The 16,863-nt window shown below is 32.2% G+C and overlaps 2 protein-coding genes across 2 annotated transcripts; one reads left to right on the plus strand and one right to left on the minus strand.

The window, feature by feature from the left end:
- The first annotated feature begins 4,041 nt into the window (after positions 1–4,041).
- On the plus strand, positions 4,042–7,424 carry LOC110620771 (sulfite exporter TauE/SafE family protein 4). The gene is made up of 12 exons (XM_021764623.2): positions 4,042–4,400; positions 4,493–4,652; positions 4,889–5,089; positions 5,205–5,266; positions 5,342–5,390; positions 5,557–5,612; positions 5,695–5,781; positions 5,867–5,917; positions 5,994–6,233; positions 6,496–6,589; positions 6,714–6,854; positions 7,009–7,424. The coding sequence occupies exons 1-12, from the start codon at positions 4,248–4,250 to the stop codon at positions 7,089–7,091; spliced, it is 1,377 nt and encodes a 458-aa protein (XP_021620315.1). The 5' UTR covers positions 4,042–4,247; the 3' UTR covers positions 7,092–7,424.
- A 2,182-nt stretch (positions 7,425–9,606) lies between these two features.
- LOC110620770 (serine/threonine-protein kinase SRPK) lies at positions 9,607–15,750 on the minus strand. The gene is made up of 4 exons (XM_021764622.2): positions 15,314–15,750; positions 13,361–14,332; positions 10,859–10,906; positions 9,607–10,773 (listed from the first exon to the last, which is right to left on the minus strand). The coding sequence occupies exons 1-4, from the start codon at positions 15,527–15,529 to the stop codon at positions 10,339–10,341; spliced, it is 1,671 nt and encodes a 556-aa protein (XP_021620314.1). The 5' UTR covers positions 15,530–15,750; the 3' UTR covers positions 9,607–10,338.
- Between the last annotated feature and the right edge of the window lie 1,113 nt (positions 15,751–16,863).

Below are 16,863 nucleotides of genomic sequence, written 5' to 3' on the forward strand. Positions count from 1 at the left end.
GAGTGGTTTGGTTTGAGTTTAGAGGTTTTGGGTGGCTGGATGCATGTTTGTGGCTTGGGTTCTGCCCTTCTGGAGGACCCAGGTTCGGCTGCCGAAGCCATGTTTGGCCGCGCGAACCTGCCTATGGAGGTAGTTTGGCCGCCGAAACTCGCCCTCGAAAGTTTAGACTTTCGGCTCTGGAGGGGAGTTTCGACCGCCGAACCTGTCGCCGAAGGTTGGTGACTTTCGGCTCTGGACAGACTTTCGGCCGCCGAACCCTGCCCCCGAAAGTGCCTGACTTTCGGCTCTGGAAGGACTTTCTGCCGCCGAAAGTGCCCTGTCCAGCCTTCCTTTGCATGTTTTCTATGAGTGTTTTATGATGTTTTGGGGGGGGGGTTTGGGGAGATGTTTAGAGTCATATTAGTGTATGTTTGGTCCCTCATTTGAGTCCACCTGTATAGATTCGGACCCGAAGAACCGAGGACCCCCAGCAGTGAGATAGCTGCTTCAGAGTCTTTTCAGAGTCAGCCTGAGGTGAGTAGAATGGATCTTTATATTTCAAAGTAATTAAATTTTGAGCATATTCATGCATCATGAATGCCATGAGATATATTAGGTTGTTTGCATTAGAATTCACGAATATGTTGCATTGCATAATATGATGTTATTGTGGATGGATATTGGATGACCCATTAGCCCTTGATATGGCATGATGATGACGATACGGTATGGAAGTCCAGAGACCCATTCTACGTCCTGGCACGATGTAAGAGAAAGTCCAGAAGGCCCATTCTACGTCCTGGCACATTGGAATGTTATGATATGTTATGTTTAAGGGAAAGACCAGAGACCCATTCTACGTCCTGGCACTGTTGGATTATGTAGAGGGCTATTGGTGACAAGTCCATCCTTGATGTGAATTGTTTGTGATGTGATGCATTCCATGAAAGCATATGTTTTAATATATTGTTTTACTATTCTGCTCACCCCTTTCCCTTAACCCCTAGGCTTGCAGGTTCAGAATAGAGCGGGAGGTCAGCAAGAGTAAAGGCATAGTGTATGTAATAGTTAGTTGTGGATATGAAAGATAATGTAACGTATTGTAATGTAAGTTATTGTACAGATTTGTATTGAGGATTAGTATTGTGTTTGATCCTAGAGTTTATGGCTAATCCCTTTTGATACATAATTTTTATGAAATGTTCTTATTAATGTTAAACCAAACTTGACGTTTGATATGTTGACCCAACTAGAGCATTTGATGAGGGCTCTAGTGTGAGGTTTTTATGAATTCAGTTTAGTGCATGCACATGTCAAGTTTGGTAGATGGAAAGTTTAAAATTTTTATGTAAATGTATGATAATGTATGAAATTTATCAGGTGTGACAGGTTATATGTTAGGCTTGCTACGGGTCCCGGCGACTTTAAGTCGATCTGGATTCTAGCGCCTGTACGGTCCAATTTCGGGTCGTTACAGTAACCATTTTAACCTATTAGCCACTGCTTTAGCCATAACCTTATACAATACATTATATAGAGAGATTAATCGAAGATCCTTAAGAGCTATCTGGACTTTCAACTTGCGAAATGAGCACCACCACCGTATCATTAAGACCTTTTGAAAACGAATCCGTATTGAGTCATTCCATACAATTATGCACTACTGCATCCCTTATCACACTTTAAAAATTTTGATAAAAAGCAAGATTCATATTTTCCGAACCTGAAACCTTATCAAGATACATTTGAAAAACAGTACCTCTAAATTCCTCTTAAAAAATATTTTTATTTATTATTTTTTTATCATTATAAAAAAAAATCTAACCTCGTTATAAAATGAAAATAAAATACAGCAACCCCCATAAAAGTGAATTAAAAGATATTTTCTCTCTTACTTGAATGTTTGGAAGGAAAATGAAAGAGGAAGTAGTTTTTCTGATTATAAAATATCATTTTTCCCCTTTTATTTATTATCAACATTAATTTCATTAAATTACTATTCATTTTCACTCCATTTTAAAAAGAGTTGCTTGAAAGTTCCATGTAATATTTTTTATACACTTATTTTTATTTTTTTCAAATAAGTGAGGGTAGAATTTTTTTTTCTCAATTATTTTCTTTTTTCTCTTATTTTTCTATCAATCCAATTTTATTTGTTTTACATAAAATATTTTTTAAAAAAAATATTTTTAATTTTTTATGTTTAAATCATTCACAAAAATCAATTAAAAATATATTTTTTTAAATTTTGATAATTTTATTATAATTTATTTATATAAATTTGTTAGCATATATTTTATTTTGAAGAATAAATTGTTTTGTTGGAAAAATTTCTCATAAGGGTCAAATCGTGTTTTATTCATTTTATTTAAAAAAGTTTATATTTGTATTTAAGAATTATATATTAATTAAAAGAAATGAAGAAAAAGGAAATTAATTAATTTAGAATTATAAAATCTTTACCATTGATTTATAAGTTGATACTTGTTTAATTTCTAATTATTTTATGATCAGCAAAATTATTTAATTTTTGATTTTATTTCTTATTTTATTAACATATTCAACTCAAATTCCTCCTTTGAGAAACCATATATATATATGATATATAAAATCCTTTCCACAATCACAAGATTTTAATGTATTAATGTATTTAAAATAAAATTACATTTATTTATTTATATTTGCAATGGAATTGAATTATAAATTTCATTATTAGGAAAGAAAATAAAATTTTCAACATATTGATGAATAAGGGATTCAATTTTTTTTTTTGGAAGGACAATAAATTCAAATTTTCATTTTTTTAAATATAAGAAAAATAATGGATTCAAATTTGAAATCCCATAGTAAAATGTAAACACCAAATGAAAAACATAGCAGATCAATCAAAATAATTTATGAAAAATATTTTTAATAAAACAATTTATTTTTATTATTTAATTTTAATTTTAAAATAAAATATATTAATAAATTTATATATATAAATATTAATAAAATTTTTAAAATATAGAAAAAAAATCATTTTGATTTAAATTTTTTTAGATTATAAAAATATTTTTTATTAACTAAATTTTTTTAATGATTTAATTATTAAAAAATATATAAAATACCTTTTTATAAAATATTTTATGCGAAACAACGAAACCGGTGTTTTTGTTATCTATTTTAGATAATATTTTCAATAGGTTGATATATTCTGTATGTATTTATTAGACATTTTTAAACTTTTTCAGATAATGGAATATAATAGAATTTAATCAAAATTCTATGAAATTGTAATAGAACAAAAATTTTTAATAAAAAAAATTAAGAATTTTAAATTTATATAAATTTTATAAATAATTTAAATAACAAAATTCAAAATAAATTAATTTTAATTGTTAATTAAATTTATCCTTATAGTAATAATTTAAAAATATAAAGGGTATTATTCTACTTATTGTACTATTTATTCAAAAAAACAAATACAATTAATTACTTTTAATAATAATTTAACAAAAAAGCATTATATATATGAGGAAAGATAATATAAAACTTAACTATATTAATTATATTTTTTTAATTTATATACGATTAAATAAGTATATTTTTGTGAGTTGAAGTGAGTATTATTTTTTATAAATCACTAGAATATAATTAATTAACTTTAATTAAATAATATCTTTATGAATTAATATGAATATAATTTATTTTTTATTTAAAATAAAAAATTTTATAAAAATTCAGTTTAATTTATTTATTTTTTAATAATTTTTTTATTTGATATGAAAAAATATCTTTTAATTTAAAAAATCTTTATTTAAAAAAGTTAAAATCTCTCAAAATTTTTGTAAATATTTATTTAAATTTTTTATTAAAAAATTAAATATATCAAAGGGAGGTATATGAAATAAATTTAATATTTTTATTGAAATATGAGCTCAGAGCTGTCTGCAACTTACCCTTTTTACTAGAGAGAGACATTGATTCGGTAATTAATTAATTAACTAATTTGTTGTAGGAGACTATTCTCTGAAAATGCATGAGCCACGAGGCCCCATGTCTGGTATATAAAACGACAATGGCCTCACAGACTTCCTCTGTGTTTTGGGTGCTTCTTTTTCTTCTTCACCTTCAAGCTGAAACTATTTCAGTCTCATACATTGATATTCTTACTTGGTCTTGGAGAGAAAAAGAGAGTGAAGCGAGAGAGGTCTCGTACGTATTCTTGTTCTTGCTGTTGTTTTTTTGCTACACAAAACAACAATCACTCATATAAGCCACCGCCCATGGCCACAAGAGGATTGGTTTTCTGTTTGTTATCGGGTTTTTCTCTGGCTGTGCTCTCAGCAATCCTCTTCGCCGAACAAAATGGCCCAAACCCATCAAAATCCACCCTCCTCAGTTCTCCATATATGTCAACCACCGAAAAAGTTTGGCCAGTATGTTCTCCGACCAATCACTCCCTCTCTCTATTTGTATATATGTGTACAAGGCTTGATTTTGATGGTGTTTTGTCCTGTGTTTGGTGCAGAAACTGGAGCTTAATTGGAGAATAGTGCTGGCTACGGTAATAGGATTTTTGGGATCGGCTTGTGGAACTGTGGGTGGCGTTGGAGGAGGCGGCATTTTCGTGCCTATGCTTACTTTGATTGTTGGATTTGATACCAAATCTGCTGCTGCCATCTCCAAGTGTATACTTCTTCTTTTGTTCTCATCTGTTTGATAGTATTCCATAAAGATTCTCATATATTATGAGCAGCTGAAAAGCAAAGATGAAAAGGGGATCTCTAAAGTCATAGCTCTTTTGTTTTTTGCATTGATTTTGTGATAAAAACTGGAAAAGTATCACTTTTTTCTCCATTTTTTCTCCTTCGATTAACTATGATGTGATTTTGATTGGCTTTATTAAGTTAATGAATGGCTGCAGGTATGATCATGGGGGCATCAGCATCATCAGTTTGGTACAATTTAAGAGTGCCCCATCCATCAAAGGAAGTACCCATTATAGATTATGATTTGGCTCTTCTCTTCCAGCCAATGCTCATGCTTGGCATCACCATTGGTGTTTCCTTGAGTGTTGTTTTCCCCTACTGGCTAATCACTGTCCTTATCATTATACTCTTCTTAGGTACACTCTGTCTCTCTCTTTTTTTAAACTTATTTGATGTAACTTAAAGATTACTCTATTGTTATCTTAATATTAAGCTGTCTTGTTTTATATATATAATTTATTTTGTGACTAGGCACCTCTTCAAGATCTGTCTTTAAAGGAGTAGAAATATGGAAGGAAGAGACAATCTTGAAGGTAAATAAAAAAATCAAAACAATTGGAAATATTTTCTTGGTTATATGTCATCTTAACTAAATATTCTAATTGCAGAAAGAATTGGCTAAGCAGCAAGAAACTGTGGTTAACTCTAGCGTAGAACGTAAGATTCAAATACGGAACTCTTTTTATGTACACTAATTTTTGTAAATAATCATTACATTCTTGCCAACACCGAGTTTACATGTGACCCACCATGATTTAACGCTACGGCTCCATAATAAGTTTGAACATTATTTTGTTGTGATCTTTCTGCTATACGCATGCAGTTCTGATTGATGCAGAGTATGAACCATTGATTGCTAAAGAACAGAAATCAGAATTTGTAAGCTGTGTTCCACCTTATGCAATTACCATCTTCTCTAATGTTGACGCTTATCTGAATCCAGTTTTCTTTAATCTTCCAGCAAATTATTTGCTTCAATCTGAACTGGAGAAGGCTTTTAGTGCTGCTGCTTGTTTGGGTTTCTTTCCTCCTCCTCCAGATTTTGAAGGTAAGTGATAATTCTATACTCTCTCTCACTCTATCATGATTACATGCAGCCATTGATCCCTGTGCTTATTTTATTGCTTTGGCAGAATGATGTGGCAGTTTGCAGTGCATGGTATTGGGTGCTCTTTTGTTTACAGGTAAAATATTCTGTAATAAATAAGTTATTTTATGTGATATGGTCTGAATTCTTTTATATAATAATATATCTTGCAGTTCCCCATAGCACTTGCAGTGTTTGGATATGAAGCAGTCAAATTATACAAAGAACACAAGAAGCGAATTAGCACAGGCAATACAGAATCAGTTTGTGAGGCTTCTATTGAATGGACACCAATGCATATTGCTTTCTGTGCACTCTGTGGTATCCTAGGAGGCACTGTTGGTGGCCTTCTTGGATCTGGTGGTGGATTCATCCTTGGCCCATTACTCCTTGAGATTGGTGTCATCCCTCAGGTTTCTTCCTTCTGTTTGTTGAAATGTCAAGCTAGTTAAGTCAGCTATTGTTTACTCCAATGACTCTGATAAGCTATACATATATATATATATATATATATATATATATATATTATGCAGAAAGCACCATTATTTTCTATTTTTTTCTGCAACTAGGACACCATTTAATTCATGCATCAGCACCAAAAGATTCCAGTGAATTTCTTTGCTTGAACGTGATTCCTTTTCTGTATATTTCACCTACGCATATGACTTGCTGTAGGTTGCCAGCGCAACAGCAACATTTGTGATGCTCTTCTCATCATCCTTGTCCGTGGTGGAGTTCTATTTGCTGAAGAGATTCCCTATACCCTATGGTAACTTTCAACTTTATCGATCTTCTCAATTTTTTATAAAAAGTATTATTTGATATCATGTGAATGGCAAATTTTATGTGTGGTTTGGTATTATTTGATACCATGAGAATACATTGTTTTGTAGCTTTGTACCTCATGGCAGTGTCTGTTCTGGCTGGCTTCTGGGGACAGTTCTTTGTAAGGAAGCTGATTACAATACTTGGAAGAGCTTCGCTTATTGTTTTCATCCTGTCTGGAGTCATCTTTGCTAGTGCTCTCACCATGGGTACACCTAATTCTCTTCTAAGTTCCATTAATATTTATTTTTTAAATTAAATTTAAAACTATTTTTTTTATTTCAACCTTAATTTCTAATATTTGTTTCAGTTGCAAAATTAATGTTATTTGTTATATTTCTTGTTTGCTGAAATGCCATGCAGGAGTTGTTGGAATTGAGAACAGTATAGCAATGATAAAGAATCAAGAGTTTATGGGATTCTTAGGCTTCTGCAGCAGTCAATGATCGTTGGCAATGCTCCCTGCTCTTTCTAGAAATTAAATAAAGATGAAGATGGAGGAAATTGATTGGCTAAGAAAAATCAAGAAAAGCAATTAATTGGATGGCTGGCCAATACCCAGTTGACCAACCCAAGGACAAATTTGTGTTTGCAAGATTAAAGGGTATGATTAGCCGCATGTTCATATGATGTTTTGAGAGTTAGCTGCTGGCTGACCATCAATTATTGTAGAGTGCATTATTGCTTTTCTTTTAAGTACATTTGTGTTTGTATCTGTCAGCGTTAGCTTCCGCAAAGGCTGACACTTCCAATTCAATATATTCTATTGCTTTCTTTTATCTCTTGTTTGAAATAAAAAATTTCATAATTTAATTCAATTTAATTTTTCAATAAAAATTTTATTTTTTTAATTTATAAAATTTTAATTTTTTTAAAAAAATATAATTATGTATAATTTTATAAGAATTTTTTTATTACAAAATGAAATATATTTTAAGCAACATTTGCTGCAAGTAAGGATAATTATTTTAGATTTAATGAAGATCCTTCTCCTTTTTGCAATTCTCTTTACACATTCTCAGCTGATTACAACGGGAACTTTATTTTAACTAACTTAAGGGTAAACAATGAAAGGAAGGAGCTGAAGTTTATACATTCGTTTATGCACAAAAGTGATTCAAAATAGCAATTTTAGAAATTGATTGATTGAGTTATCCAAACAAGGTTTTAATGGAAAGAAATTGAGAATGGATCCAGCTTTAAGACACATGGCTTGTGTTTGAGCTCACATGGAGGGTCTTTTGACAGTATCTGAGAAGCAAAAATGTCCAAAATCAGAACTTGGAATTGAGAGATGAAGCCAAATGTTTTGCATTCAGCATTGTTTATTTATATATATAATGAATCTACCATAATAGAGAGACAATTTTACTCTCAAAGTGGTTTTTCTGATCAAGCCGAACATGGGATTCGGTTGAAGCCTTTGCTGAAGTTTTGCGCTCGGTCGAGTGAAGGTTTTTCCAATCCTTTCATAGGATGAGTGCATGATTAAATTAATATTATTAATGATTTTTTCTGCGAAGGAGACTAGGAGAGGCTCGATCTGGCCAGGGTCAGTCTAAGCCTTGAATTGAATTTGACATCCACATGATTAAATTTGAGATTGGCCGAGATCAAAGGTTTATGGTTCGATTTTACTCAACCGTTCATAGAGAGTTGATTTCGGTTCCTTCGTCCAGCAAAGAAAGGCGATGAGACTGATGCAAAGAAGGCGCTACATTGTATCAAATTGGGCCAAATCGTTCAAAAATCGAAATTGAAGTTGTCTCAAACCAAAACCTTAAAATTGAATGCGATCTTAAAACCAAAACTAGTTAAAACCACCGAGTTGGTCAAGAAGAGCTGTAAGGATTAGTCGATTTTAGCAGGATGAGAGAAATCTTCTTTAGTCATTACTGTTAATGAGTAAAGATTCTTTAATGATCATATTACTAACAAATTCACCTAACAATCACTTATTTAAATATGATATTCCCTTTATTCCATTAAAAATATATATTTTTTTATTTACTTCAAATTATAGGGTATTTTTGAGTTAATAATTTATTTATTAAGTTTTTAATATATCACTAATTAATTTATAATGAAAAAAATAAAATTTATTATTTAAAAGAATAATTTAATGATTAAATAGCATTAAACATATAATATACGAAGAAAAAACTGTAAAATTTATTGTTTTAATTATATTAAGCAGTATATAAAAAAAAAAGCCTATAATCTCAATTATTGTCAGACCTAGGTCTCATATAGATTTCAGGTTTATTTTGTCAAGCGGCACGTGAAATGAAAGGGGGATTCCAAACTTCACAATGGAGACAACTCATCTGGATCTATAGAAACTCATCATATCATTGACATTAAACGACAAATATTTTTCATCTTATTCACTCTCCGGGTCTACGAATGGACTAATTCCCTACTGGTTCCATATTCTATTAAGAACCAAGATTTTATAAAAATCTAATAAAAAAATTAGTATTTAATTCTATTTATTAATTATTTTTTCAATTTTAAAAATATATTAATTAATTTTTTTTCATTAATTTTAACTATTATATATTTTATTATTTAATTTTTATTATTTATAAAAATTTATTAATTAATTTCTTAATTCTCTAAAAATTTTATTAATTAAAATCTCTATATTGAAAGTATTTTAAATTTTTTTAATATTTAATGAATAAAATTAATAAATAGACTAATTAATAAAATTTTAAAATATCATAGACAGTTTAATATATTAAAAACTCAAACTAATATAAAAATTAAATAGTAAATTTTTTAAATTCAATTTAAATGAAATAACTTAAATTTAAAAAATAAATTTAAAAAATAATAATAAAAATTATGTATAATCGTGTAAAAATTCAATTGTTCCAAATAAATTGACCATAACAGATACGAAAGTGACACGGCTATGTTGAGGGGAGAAGAAAAAAGGCGAGAGAGACTGGACAGTAATTGAAAATGACAAGTAATCTACTCTAGCCAATATTACAAGAAAACAACTCCTGCAAGACACCCCCACAATAATACCCAATTGTGCTAATTCATGACATGAGCAAATACAAGCCCTTGCTTTCCAGAATTGGGCACTAAATGAATCTATAATATATATGTATATGCCCACCCTGACATTCTAATAGAACATGTACATTGCTCATCTTAAGAACAGCACAAAACTCCATGGAGAATCAGGAAACTTGTGATCCTCTGAACACACATAAGATGCAACAAGTCCCCAGTGAGATATTAAAGAGGAAAATAAAACTAGTTTTGCTGAATGCAAAAAATCTATATAATTTAAGTAATGTATCTATAGTTCCAGATACCAGAGATGTAATCGGTACCTGGATTACATAAAATGAACAACCTTCGCAGGCACAGTTGGTAGCAAAGCCTTCATGGGACCAATTCCTCATGGATGGATGAGGTACACCCCAATTGTTGTTCTTGAATGATAATTCTCCCATGGTATCCTTTCTGTTTAAAGATAATGCTCCGCCGATACAGGCAGTGACATCAAACCCACTTGACGTCCATCCCATTCCTTCCTCATTTAAAATTTAATATTGAGATTAAACCATTGCCTGAAGTAATCATGCCTTTGCCAGAATACCAGCTGCTGTTGCAAAAAACAGCACATGGACCATAGGGAGGGGTATGTTGCTAGTCCCATAGGCCAGAGTCCTACCTAGATGAGCTAGTTGTGGCTGTCCTGGAAAATTTACTACCAGATGGAGAATCTTTAACTGCTTTAGAATCTGCATTGATTGCAATATTCCCAATTCCTACTTCCATTGCTTCCCTCTCATCTTTCTCCTTTTTTTCGGACTGTGGACCTTCCAAGGCTTCATTTTGACGAGATGGCATAGATGGCTCTAAGAGACGAGGGCCTGAACTGATCCATGGGTGAAGAAGGCACTGTGCAGCTGTTGGCCGCTTCTCAGGAACAAAATCAAGAATAGGAACCAAGAAATCAGTCATTTCATGTGCATCCTTCTCATTGAATTCATACTTCTCCATTAAAACTTTATTCAAGGGCCAGAAACGCAATCTACGTATGTGCCTCAAGTCACCATATCTATTAAAGAAATCCCGAGAATAGCGGCCACCTAAGGCAATCTGAGAAGCATTGCCAATATCTTGAAATTAGATATAAATGTCTTTTTAAATCAACTTACCAGATATTGAATGAAGTGTATCTTACCTTGCGCGGCATCATTCCAAGAAGCTCCATCATCAATGCTAAGTGGTCCTGAATCAGACAAAAAAAATAAAAACTTGTAAAGGTTGACTACGCTAGGCCACATACAACAGGCCAAACTGGAGCTTATTTTACAAAGTTAAAATCTGTTCGTCCCAAGAAATGGTGGCATCTTTCCAATCCATATGTTCCAGGCTCCAATGCCTCTCATGTATATAACACAAAAGAAAGAAATTAAAATATACAGGACAAAGCACCAAAATTTTTCTCTTCTCGTTTAGTATATGCAGAGTAAAAAGATTCCATAAAACATTAAACATCATAATCCTCATGGGAATTTACCCCATCATATGTTTTCCACCCTTTTTCCCCAAACAATCTATAAATACCTAACCCAACCCCAGCAAACTTTACTACACCTGTCAAAAATTTGTCTGGCATTCTTCCCAAAATAATCTAAAAAAACCATATCACCTACCTTTGGAGTTGCTTTACCACACCACCCTTCTATCATAATCAAAGCCAGAAAACTGAAGGCAAAGTGCAATAGTAAATAAGATTCACATTATCCTCCTTTCCCACACAAAATCCGCCTACTGACAACACAAAATTCTTTTCTTCAATATGTCTATAATCAAAATAGAAACAGATGTGACACACTGCATATGAAGAAGTCCTCAATGGGCACTGATCTTTCAAACCTGCTTCCAGAGAAAGCTTCTACCCTTCTTTATGAGTTCCAAATCTTGATTATGTGAGTTTCCCATCCCTACTGGTATTTCTCCATTCAATGCAATGTTTATAACTATTACTATATCAGTTTGCTATAGAAGCTAGAAACAAGGATTCCAAGTGAAGATCCAATTTGAAAAGGAAAGTTAGTTATCCACCAAAGCCTTCTTTTAGAGCCAAACGTAAAGATGATCATTCACTAATGCGGTAATGCCTTTCTTCGGGCCCAAAAAAAGGACAATTGATGACAATGGACAGAATTACTTATCTTATATGATATGGTTCAACAGCTTTCATGTCATCAAACTGCCAAACAAAAGATACAGAAATACCAATAAATATTTATTGCACTTTTACTGTTGCGCCCAACAAAATGTTTCTTTAACTATGCAACCAAAATGTAAACAGACAACCACAGAAAAACTGATGTTGCCTTGCCATAAACTGCTGGCAGTAATAGATGGTCATATATCGCATCAGGATAAGCATCTCCCTTCAATTAAGACAGTGCACCTGAACCTACTTTTGCAAATCACGGAGGAATGCGCTCAAATCTAACCAATGCAAGAAATTCACATAGGAATAAAAGACATCAAACAAAACCATTTTCCCAATTCTTAAGAGATAAACAGATTACTTGGAATCCTACGTTGGTTTGGAATAGGGGTAATGTGTCTCTTATAAGGGCTTTCGCACTCCTTGACCTAACATTTAGGTGAATTAGGTCTGACCCAAATTTAACATGATATCCGATGTTGGGCCTCCTATAAATATTTCATACTCCAGTAAAGTCTTGGATGTAAAGTCTTGAATGTAAGCGGGTGTGTTGAATCCCACATCAGTTTGCGATAGGGTAATGTATCCTTATAAGGGCAATCCTCCTTTTGGAATGAGTTAGGTTTGACCCAAATTTAATAGATTCTATTTACTATAATTTTTTTTCAATCGCATGATGGGGGTAGCATGCAGAAAGCAAAGAGGTATAGTGATATATACTAAAGAAAAGCACAATTCCATACACAAATGCTCATAACATTAACATAATGGAGAATATGGTGAGAAGTGAGAACCAGCAGTATATGATTCACACATTTTCAAGGAAGTGTTAAAAGCATCCTTAATCATATAACTTTGCCTCTGCTACTACCAAAATGTTGAACTAGATCCTATAAACTTTTCTCTGCTACTACCAAAATGTTGGAATAAACCTAATAATATGTCTAGGCTATGGTGGAATGAAGTGCTTAAGTTAAGTTCAATATGGACAATTAATGTCAGCATCAGTGGGATATTGTTTGCTGCTCATACATGTTGCCAATTACCTTACTGTAATATCTCTATTTTTAGACAACATTTTTTCCCTCCAAATGCAAGCTTAGCCAGCAATATGCAATGGTTGCAACCTATGATGATTTTTTTATTAGAATTTCTTTTTGTTGTACTGTAGCTTTTTACTAACATTGGCATTCCTACAATCCTATCAGAAATAATATTTGCAGAATTCACATCCTATTCCCCAAATGGATAGGCAAAACCGTGCTCCCCGAAGCATAAACTGAACTGTAGTAAGTAAGCATTCAAATATGCCTAAACTGTAGTAAGTGTTTGAATATTGGAAATATACTAACAGACATCAAATTATGCTCGTGTTCTGCGACTGAGAGAGAAAGGGCGACTGAAGAACTACAGCAAATATTATGCAATGAAAATTGGAAGGAGGAGGAAGAAGAATCAAATATCTAATAAAAAATAATAAATCTGCAGCAATCTTACCTCATCCCTGTCATAGTTGTCACCACTGTGGGGGTCAAAAAGCACATCACCAGTTGCAAGCTCAAAACAAATGCAAGCAAAGGACCAAAGATCAGCTGATGTAGAATACTTAGATCCAAGTATGACCTCGGGACAACGGTATTGTCTTGTCTGTATATCATTTGTGAACTGTTTGTATGTCCAACATGCATTTCCAAAGTCCACCAATTTGCAGTTAAGGTCGACTGATGCCAGCAGTTTCCACCTTGTGGAGTGGCTTCCCCTCTTATTACCCTGATCTTCTAACCCAACGCTCTTTGCTCCATCAGCATCAAGTACTTTATTTGTGTTGTCAGAAGTAGTAGGCCAATCTTCAGCAGAACCCAGATTTATTTTAGCATTGGCAGATGATTCCTCTAAAGCAGATGTTTCAGGATCTGCATCAGCTGCAACAGAAACTTCCTTTTCCACACACCCTTCAGCTGCTCTCTTACCCTTTCTTTGTATCTTTTTCTTTTGATTTCTCGACAAATCCCCATTTAGTTTTGCAATCACAGATTCCACTACAGTCTTATCCTTACTATTTGGAAGAATAAGAGGAGCACCAGATTTCCTTGGATCCTTTGATGGGTCTATCATTGACAATAACAATATATTCTCTGGCTTAAGATCAGTGTGTATGATCGATAGCTGTCTATGCAAATAATCCAAACCCACTAAAATGTGGAAACAGATCTCTTTAACTTTATGAATGGGCATTCCATGATAATCAGAATACTTGATAAGGGTCAAAAGGTTATCCCCTAAGTACTCAAAAACCATACAAACATGCTGTCCATTTGGACCTGAATGCTTAAAATGATCCAAAAGCTTTACCACACATTTCTTATCATCAGGATCTGCTTCGGCAATCTGTTGCAAGATGGTTATCTCATCCATAGCAGCTTCAGTATAGTGTTGAGCACTTTTTTGTACCTTCAAAGCTACATAATGCTGCATGTTTTAGGAAAGTGAATAAAAATTTTATCAGACAAGAATAACATCTTTATTAGGCCTGCCTGAAAAAAGCAGTAGGCATAAAGTCCATAACTACATGCTGCTGCACTTTTTACTGATTAACTACACTACAAATGAAAATGTGAAAAGCTCATCTGAATCCTCATCCAGTTACTGGGATAAAATGCAAAATGCAAAGGAAAAGATACATCTCATATCATTTTTGTTAAGTTTATTCCCTTTCCAAAGATAAACTTATGAAGTCAACCAAGTCAATTGGATCAATTCTTTTAGATCTATGAAGGTCCAATAAAATTCAAAAATTTGGGGGGCAGATGATCTAACTTCTTTGTCACGTTCTCCAAGAAACCAAATGCAGTACAAGCAAATACTAGAATGATCAAATAGCAGTAGAATCACAAAGCTCCATACCAAAATTAAAGGACTTCATTTAAACACAAGATGGTTGTCATGACACCACGTACACTATCAGGACATCATGTCACTAACACCATGCTCGTAGAACTTTGGTCATAATTGAGATGAATTACACCACCAGAATTCTACAATATCAGCACTATCTCCATAAAATTTGAATCAACATAAAACAAAAGCATTCACCACAAGTTTTTCGGTGTCAACTACATTATATACACGACGATTGGGAATAGTACCATAAGCCTAATCTTCTCGCTAAAAATAAATTATGTAACAGGGAGCTAACAGGCCAGCAAGCAAAACGGAGATTCTGCCAAACCAATGTGTATTGACATGTACGTAATTGAAACTACAAAACCAACTTGTATCTGAACTTAGTCTCCCACCTTCTCAAATAAAAATCTTAGCCACTAAATGCAGGTTAAAGTACGAAATCACAAAAATAAAATAAATTTGCCACAAGATCGATCTCCAAAACTAACAGAAAACCGAAAATAAATAAATATAAAGAGCTTTGTGCATAAATGAGAGAAAAATTACAGATTTTTGCGTGTCCCAAGCGAGCCATACGGTGGAGAAATGGCCCCAACCGAGCTTACTTTGTACAACATAACGGCCATTCTTGAACGTATCACCGATTCGCACCGCATGGTAGCCACCACGGCGGTAATCCTGAGTTCCTTCGTCCTCGGACGTGTAGTCAGCGCTCTCGCTTTCCCGATCCTCCTCTTCCACCAACTTCTGCTTCTCATCCATTACCCCCGTATTGAGATTGTGCCCTCTCTATCTCCGTGACTTTTGAGCTTGGAGATTGAGATTACCGAGTCAAGCTCAATGGATTAGGGTTCAGAAATGATGTAAAATAGATCTAATTGAATTCTTGGAGGCTGGGAATTGTACCGGGAAAGATGAGAAATTTCTCGTCTTTCTATTTGTCCAAATCCTCTTTCAACTCCTCTGTTGCTTTTTTTGTTTGTTTTTCCCTTCTTCTCGTCAATTAAATCGGGTTTCGGGTCCGGATATGGATTCAGTTTTTGCAATAATTTTTATCCGTTTAAAACAATAATAATTAATGGGTTGAGTGAGTGAGGTGTCATCAATCATTCTTCTGAAAATGATGATAAGTTTGTGCTTTCCTATTTAATCATTTTTGTGAAATTTTTTTTCTCTTCTTTTGTTCAAATAAAACTTTTTTTTAAATAAAATTATCTACTTGATAATTAAAATTGTATTTTAATTAATCAATAAATCATATGCAATTTTTATTTTAAAAAAATAAAAGGACGAATATCTATCAATAATTAAAAAAATAAAAAATAATATTAATTTTTAATTAAGAAATAAATCATTAAAATTTATTTCAAAAACTTAATTGTTTTAATTTTTATCATGTATTATTTATTTAATTAATTTTTTAACTGTAAACTTTAAGTAATTATTTAATTTGAGTTATGAATGTTATAATGCAATTTTTAAAATTTATTGGCTTATTCAGAAAATAATTAAAAAACAAAAGTTTTATTATAAATGAAATAGTGAAAAACAACTGAAAATGATTTTTCTAAATGTTAATTAAATCTCTGAAAACTGAAAACTTTTCGGTTTTCATTTGATCATAAAATTCTAATTTAAGAAAATGGTAAAAGATAATCAAAGTTTGGATATTAAACTCTCGAAGTAATCAAAGTTTTCCCGTTGAGAAATTACCGGTTTGTGTAAATGGTAATGCAATAATTACAGTCAGAAGAACTGTACTCTATCTTATCTGTAAAATATACATTAAATAAAAACACAGATAAATTTATAATTATTTTCATATAAAATTAAAAATATTATATTAAATATAATTAAAATAATATATGCTTGTTTAGGATTACTGAGTTTGTAATTTTGTGAATTGTGGTAGTTTAAGGAGTTTACCTCTTTCTGTATCTAGTCCATTTAAATTCTATTAAATGCAATTTCGTTTAAAAAAATTATCATCTAAAAATAATCTATAAAGAAAAAGAAAATAACTATATTTTTATGGGATGAGTAAAATTTTAAAAGCAATTTAATATATTAATAAATATATTAAGTGAAAATCATTA

The sequence above is a fragment of the Manihot esculenta genome, chromosome 8, assembly GCF_001659605.2.
Source record: "Manihot esculenta cultivar AM560-2 chromosome 8, M.esculenta_v8, whole genome shotgun sequence".
NCBI lineage: Eukaryota > Viridiplantae > Streptophyta > Magnoliopsida > Malpighiales > Euphorbiaceae > Manihot > Manihot esculenta.